The following is a 7633-nucleotide window of genomic DNA, read 5'->3' on the forward strand; positions in this document are numbered from 1 at the left end:
CACAGGCCGAACCCTCACTCCCTCAGCCGCCCCTCCGCCTCAGTGCAGCCCGGCCGGGCCTGCAGCGGGTCGGGGCCCTTCGCCCACCGGCCCGAGCCCCGCCGCCCGTACAGAAACCACCGGGAAGCGCCGGGAAACATCGGGAAGCGTTGGGAATAACCGGGAAGCATTGGGAATAACCGGGAATAACCGGGAAGCACCGGGAATGGGAAGCGTTGGGAAGCACCAGGCCTGTCTCCTCCCCGCCGCCAGGTGGCGCTGTCGCAGATCCCCCGCCGGAAGTTCCGCCCCTCCGCCCCTCCGCCCCTCCTCTCTATGGTCAGGGCCGTTCATGGCCGCCCGCGGGACAGCGCTGAGGGACAAAGCGCACGGACCGGCACCGGCACCGGCACGGAGGGACACAGCCCACCGACAGGGACCGCGGGGCAGAAATCGCGGGGAGGTACCGGCATGGAGAGACAGGGATCGCGGGGAGGGAGCGGGGCCGCCCCGAGGGCGCCCGTCCTGCAGCGGGAGGGCCGGGCCTTTCCTTCCCTGGGACGGTTTTAAGTCGGTGTAAGGAATATCACATTAGCACAGTCAGAACGAGTATCTGACAGGGATAGCATTGAAATAACTGCTTTGCATTGTTGGGGTTGTTTTCTTTTTTTTGTTTTGTTTTGGTTTTTTTTTTCCTTAGAAAACAAATTCGGTTTCTTAATACGAACATCTTCCGAGGGTTCTGACTTGCAATACGTGTGTACAATTTTTGAAAATTCAGACTTTCACTTGTATATTGACCTAGTGTGTTTCAGCCAAGCATACAAACCCCACCTCCCACAGCAGGAATCAGTCAAAAATGCATATTAGCAGTCGAAATAGGATTGAGAAATAGCCTGTAAGAGACTTCTTTGAGTGAAGTTAAATTGCAGTGGAAAATAGRGCAAGATGGGCTCAGGCTCCGGTGTGTGGGGCCAGCACTGGACCAGCAAGAAACCAGATGTGAGAGCATTCTGCAGTGGTTTACTTGATAATTTAATTTGGTAATTGAGTTGGTGTTTAAATAACTGCCCAGTAGAAGTAGAGCTGCACACAAAGGGAAGGAAAACTKCACAAATCTGAAACCACCAATTCGTGCATAGCCCACAGTGGTTCTTGAGGAGGCTCAGGTTGATCCAGGGTGTTGAACTGCACCAGATATATGTGGCAGGAACATACAGGAGAGTGCTGCTGGATGGGAATTGCTGATTTCAGCCAGCCTGTGCAGCCTGCCTTGTTTTCCCCTTTAGAAACTTCTTGGGAACAGGATGAGTGAATTGTTTAGCAATCAGCAGTCTTTTTTTTTGGGCCATCTTAACAACTGGTCTGGCTTGACTAGCAGGGATTGTCCCAAGGAAGGACATCCCCAGGGAATAAAAGGTTTCTGAGAGGAGTATAAGATCCATGATTTAATAACARAATAAATTTAGTATCTTCTTCATTTTAGCTAGGCTTGAATGCTATMATTTCTTTACATTACTTAAATCCAGTATGTCTGGCTTATGGATAAAAATTTGCACTGCAAACCTGATTTGATTTGATTTGAGTTTGATTGATTTTAATTCTTTCCCTAGGGTGATCTTCACAGAAACTCCTAAAGGCTTAAAAAAAATCATTTTAGGCCAAATTTGTTTTTCTGATAAAGTGAAAAAATGGATCCTTGTACAGTTGGAGTTCAGCTTCAAGCCACCAATGAATGCCACAAGACCTATTACACCCGTCAGACYGGCTTCAAAACCAAGCAAGATGTGTCTTCATCTGACCTCCTGCTGCTTCAACTTAGGACAGGAATAACCCTGTCAGAGAGCAACACCATCTGCTTACACCATGCAAAAATCTACATTGATCGATTCGAGGACTTGCAGAAATCCTGCTGTGATCCCTTTAACATTCACAGAAAACTGTCCAAGAAAAGCTTGCGAGCAATTGACTTAGATGATGCAACTTTTCTGAGTGCCAAGTTTGGAAGGCAGTTTGTACCTGGTTGGAAGCTTTGTCCCAAATGTATGCAGATAATAAATGGAAGTGCTGATGTGGAGCCCGAAGAGCGACGAAGAAGGATGGATCCAGATGTAAGGATCAGTTTTCCCATCCCCTYTACACTCTGTTAGAGTTCATGTAACTACTACATAAATAAATTAACTTTTTCACTAGTAGAAATAAGAAAGGATGAGATCTTTTAGATCTGCAGGGGTTTATTGTATTTAAACCTTTATTTGGAGGACCTTAAAAATCCTCTTGTCTAATTAAATAACGTGGCCTTTAAGTTTTGAAAAATTGTGTCTGCTAGGGTGACTTAGAGCTCATAAATTCATGTAAATACCAGACTGCTGCTGGTATTTTAAGCTGTTATTCAAGCCTGGCAAACAACAAACCCCTGTGCTTGAAAMTGAACACTGAACATATTGCTTCTAAACATGTCTTTATAATTAAGTGACGTTTTCTCTTTCTTTAGGGGCGCACAGCTAAGGCCTTAAAGTCTCTCCARTTTGCTAATCCAGGAAGACAGACTGAATTCACCCCAGAGACCAGTAAAAGGGAAAAAAGAAGGCTGCAAACAAAAATCTCAGCATTTAATTCAGACAGGTAATTTGTTAGCCGTGATTATTTCATTAACTTTCATTTCAAAATAAAATAGCCTTGATGGTCAGTGTCCCTGTAGCCCATAGCATTATCTGTGTGGATATTTATGTGTGTATGGATTGTTTTTTTTTGTTTTGGGGATGTTAAATCTCACTCTCATTCCTGGCATAAACAAAACAAGATAAAATGTTAAAACAAGAAGATAAAATGTTAGCATACAGTCCATATTTCAGGCAAACTCAAACAGGTGTTTTTGAGGCATGACAATACTACACAGATCATAGATTTAGCTGTTAATATGTATATATTTATATAAACTAAAATTCTGATACTAGGCTAAATTTGAATATAGTAAGAACAAGTAGATTGCACTTAAAATATTGGAGTTATCATCTCTCAGTAAACTCAGTAATTACACTTGGTAAACAAAAGTGTGCAAGTTAGGTCTTAGCTTCCTTTTGAAAAACAAAGTTAAGGTCCAAGTTGGACAATACTAGATAAGATGCTACAACCTTCTAATGTGATTGATTTTAAAAAAAGACATTTTTCTGTAGAGGAAAGGCATATGAAGTTTAATTTTGTTTGTCATTTTCCACTAAAATTTGGGACCAGTTTTCAGCTTTAACTGAAACATATCAATATTTGTCAAAATAYGCAAGAAATGTCAGAYTAATGCCTTWCTCTCCACCYGTGTGTAAAWGTGCAAGACAGAAACAGACACTARATATGCTGCTCACCAACTACACATYCTTTTCATCTCCATCTGTTTCTCCTGCTTAGTTTGGGCACAGAGTGGAGATACAATTAAGACTGAGAAATGTTGTCAAATACAACATTTGTGAGTGAGGTATGTCTGTCTTTTAGATGAACACTGTTACAATGCTCACCTTTAAAAAGCAAAYTTCCCCCCACAAATACGAGCAGCGTGGCATCAAAATAATTGTTTTTTAACTGGAAATAACTGTCGTTTTCCATTGTATAGGCAAGTTATACCAGCCAAGAGTAAAGTGTACGACAGCCAGGGCCTGCTGCTGTTCAGTGGGATGGAYCTGTGTGACTGCCTGGATGAAGATTGCCTGGGCTGCTTCTACGCCTGCCCCAAGTGCGGCTCCAACAAGTGCGGCACCGAGTGCCGCTGTGACCGCAAGTGGCTCTAYGAGCAGATCGAGATCGAGGGAGGGGAGATCATTCGAAATAAGCACGTGGGGTAGTGCACATGGGTATTATTTAACCTGATTGTGTGTTCCATGCTTTGATTAGAGYCAGCACGTTCATYRTTTAGTGGTTTAATGGGATTTGTCRCGATCCACATGATGAATGTGCTCATTTTCACAGTATCATAATCGTGCTGCTGTCTTTTCACACTTGAGTCTGCAGTGTACTCAGCCTSCTTAGTCATCCAGGTGAGATCTCAGTGAACAGTCTTTATTTAAGTACAAGRTGCAAAATTCTAATGAGATCTATCCTGAGCCACTCATACATTGTTTTATAGAATGTACCATCTCCATATATCCCTCATTTCTCCTCTAGTTCAGGATCTCATGGATTTTAATTCACTGTGGAAGTTCTCAGTGAGTTGACATGCAGTATTAATAAAACTCTAGTATTAATAGTGAATGCTATATCTTATATGGAGTATTGAAGGTACACGTGATAAATCCAATCCTGTTCACTTAAAAAGGATTTATAAGGATTTAGGTATTCAGATCTCATCCTAGTTACTGGAATTTGAGATCAATTTATGAATTCAAGCCTCACTCTTAAAATATTGAAATTTAACTCTCAAGGCATTGTGTTAAAGTGCTGTTTATTACTTTGTTGSTCTCTGTTGAACAAAATTAAAATAGTTTTGCTCTGTTTGTTTTAGGTCTGTAATTGGACTGAACTGGTACTTCAACAGCCCTTTTTCACTTCTTTTTACTGATTTTAAAGGTGTATATGCAGCTGAAATGAACTTGAGTGTCTGTTTCCAAACCAAGGTTATTTAGAKTTACCGAAAAAGCCCAGTTGCATTGAAAGTATCTTTGGTTGATACATTATCTGTCCTCAGAGTATTAAACTTTGACAATATAACAAGGTTTATTGTAAATATTTTATAAATTGAATGGTAGTAACATTTTTATTCCTGTTGTTTTGTATAAATTTCTAATTTCCTTGATTGACTTGGAAGATCTGCATATTTGTTGGGTCACATTTTTTCAATAATACTGTCAACTTCTTGCAGACTTGGTAAAGTTGTATAAGCTTGGTATCTGTGCAGACTTCTTTATTTTCTGGTAAGTGTCAAGAACATTGCATTGCCAAAATCCACAGTTATACTTTGAGTTGTGCTGACATCTGCTGGTCCTACTGGAGTATAAGCTCTGAGATGCTACATTTCTATTAAATCTGCTATAAAAATAATGAGACTGGGGTTTTTTTTGGGGTCAGAGCATTGGCTGTTCTTCCAGTGGATGTCTCTCATTGGCCTTGGGTTCCAGCCACATTTATCCCAAGAACTGTGATGTGAATCGTGTGCTCTGGATCCATGTTTGGATCCGTTCCTCTCTTAAACAACCTTTTGAATGAGGTGAAATTATAAACAGGTAACTTCCAGAGAGTGAGAGGAGAAAAGCTGTCTGAGCAGTACCCATTGTTAATAAATTTAACAGGCTTCCACGTGTGTGATGAGTGTAACTTACACTTTAAGCCCACAGCCAGGATTTGGATTCAGTAACTTAAGTTCCCTAGAGCATTCCATTGTTAGAACCCCATAGTTCTCCACTCCMCTAAGTCTCTGCAAAGTTAATGTATTCAGCCTCTCATTTTACATATGCACCAGCAGGTGATTACTTTCCCAAATAAAACACTTGTTTCCTAAAAAAATACACAGGACTGCTGTTTGACTAAACATCTGCATCAAGCAGTGAGTACTGTCCCTAAAGACAGTTGGGGTTTGGATTTTTTTTCTAGTAGAAAAATTACTTTTTGGTGTTCGCTGTTCACATGTTCTCCTGACATATTTAGGACATTTCTATTTAGCTGCATTTCCTTAATATGCCTAGGCTGTAGTGTGTTACTCAGTTCAATAGTATGTTTTTATACAGTTCCACATGCCCCATAACCATTTCCCTCTTAAAAGACACTGTTACAAGTCAAGCTCTACCATCTTGCTCGATTTAAAACGCTTAGAGGGTGAATTTCTCTCTTTTTCCTGTTTTTATAAACACCACAGAAACTATTTTGTCATCATCTAAAGTCAGTACATTATGACTTCTTTTAATAGAGCCAAAGGAAACAACTGCTTTCCATAAACCAGAATTCATATACCAGGCCTCCAGCACTTTGAGTCCTGCATGCAGTGAAGCCAACTGCAGGTTCAGTAGCTGTATTAAAACTTCCCTTTTGGTATTAGTTGCAAAACTTCAAATCATGCATATTTTAAAATCCTACTAATAGTGAGGTATCAGTTCATTGAAATTATTATATTTATAGATCATTAATTACAAGTTGCATGTAATATTCATCAATGTGGAAGCTGTAACCAGAACTATTCTGTCATTCATTCACTGCTGTTAGATTTCAAACCACCAGCTGTCATCTAACATGGATTAAAAAATGTTGTGGGGAGGTGTGAACAGTTGCCATTAAGATGTTCAGCTCACTCTTKGAAGAAGTTTTGTTCCATTATCCTGCTCTGAAATTGGGGATTTACATATTTCCAGTCCCTCACACCCAGCAGAGGGCATCAGCTGACAGCAAACCTGGCCATGGTGCACCTCCAAGGGATGGGGAATTGGGGAATTCCTCGAAGAGGAATTCATTGGCACCTTCAGAAATCGAAGCCAGGACAAGAGAAGTGTTAGCCACATCCATGAGGCTGCAGTRTGGCAGACTCAGGTACAGGATTAGCATTTCAGACAAATCAATTTGATTTTCAGGCTTTATAAGAGCTTCACACCCAATCCCCAAATACCTCGATTGCTATTTCTGTAAGAGGAGAGCAACACMTTTTTGTAGCTACATTTACATTTTACATTTCACTACAAAACTTTGGTTTAGAGCTCCTGCCTGGACATTCCCTCAGGAATGTGGGATTGGGTGGCCAAGAAACCCATTCACAGCAGGGCCCTGCACTCATTAGGAAAATGAACTTTTTGATAACCACAGTGTTGCTTCTGCCAGTGGCACAGAGCCCCATGTGTCCTCTCTCCCAGACAAACAGGGAAGAAGTTTTTTCTACCAAATATTTTTTTATTAAAATACCAAAGTATTTTACCAGAGTAGCTGCAGAGCCAGAAGCAATGTAGCATAAGGCATACTGGGCTGGGGATAGGGAATTTCCCTGCTTCTTTTGCCATGACTAAGTGGTGAGAAAATTGCCAAAATTTCTCTCTTCTTCCCCCGTCTTCCTTCAGTAGCCCTTCACGTGTACTCACCAGCAAATTAAACCTTTACCACACACCAAGTGGCTTGCCTTTCTAAGCTCTAGTTAGGATAATATTAACAATTTTTATCATAAAATCAGTTTTCCATCTGGCCCACAGATGTCAGCATTACCTACCACAACCTAAGAGTGGGTCCGTGCAGAGCTCCAGCTTGCAGCCAGGAGTGAAAGCCATTCTCTCCTATCATCTTCTTGTTATTCTTCCATTTGTTCTTGCATTTTAACTGATAGCTCTGTCCCTTTTTAAACTGGTTGTTTTAGCTGCTTAGTGCCATGAATAGACAGCATTAGTTAACATATTAAAAAATAATGTATATTTATATCTATAGATATATACAWACATATATACAGATATATATACCAGCAATGCAGGTAAACTGCTTACCAAGACCATCAGAACTTGAATTCTCAAAGAGAATCAAAGTCAAAGTTCTTACTTCATTCAGAGCTTTTAAGGCCTCACAATCATCCTTTAAAATGACTGACTACTTTGCTTAAAGATAGAAAAGAAGATTTTTACCGAATTTCAGTAACGTAAGTTTTCTTAATTCAGCATTTCTTTTTCTATTTAATCCTGCATTAGAGTACTTTATAATCCAGGTGAGA

General features: G+C 40.6%; 1 protein-coding gene across 1 annotated transcript; it reads left to right on the plus strand.

Annotated features, from left to right (window-relative positions):
* The first annotated feature begins 287 nt into the window (after positions 1 to 287).
* Positions 288 to 5464, plus strand: ARL14EP (ADP ribosylation factor like GTPase 14 effector protein). Its single transcript, XM_057384998.1, has 4 exons — positions 288 to 442; positions 1593 to 2090; positions 2474 to 2604; positions 3584 to 5464. The coding sequence occupies exons 2-4, from the start codon at positions 1671 to 1673 to the stop codon at positions 3810 to 3812; spliced, it is 780 nt and encodes a 259-aa protein (XP_057240981.1). The 5' UTR covers positions 288 to 442; positions 1593 to 1670; the 3' UTR covers positions 3813 to 5464.
* Positions 5465 to 7633: the final 2169 nt, after the last annotated feature.

The sequence above is a fragment of the Malurus melanocephalus genome, unplaced genomic scaffold, assembly GCF_030028575.1.
Source record: "Malurus melanocephalus ecotype Western Australia unplaced genomic scaffold, MMel_1.1 scaffold_768, whole genome shotgun sequence".
Lineage (NCBI taxonomy): Eukaryota > Metazoa > Chordata > Aves > Passeriformes > Maluridae > Malurus > Malurus melanocephalus.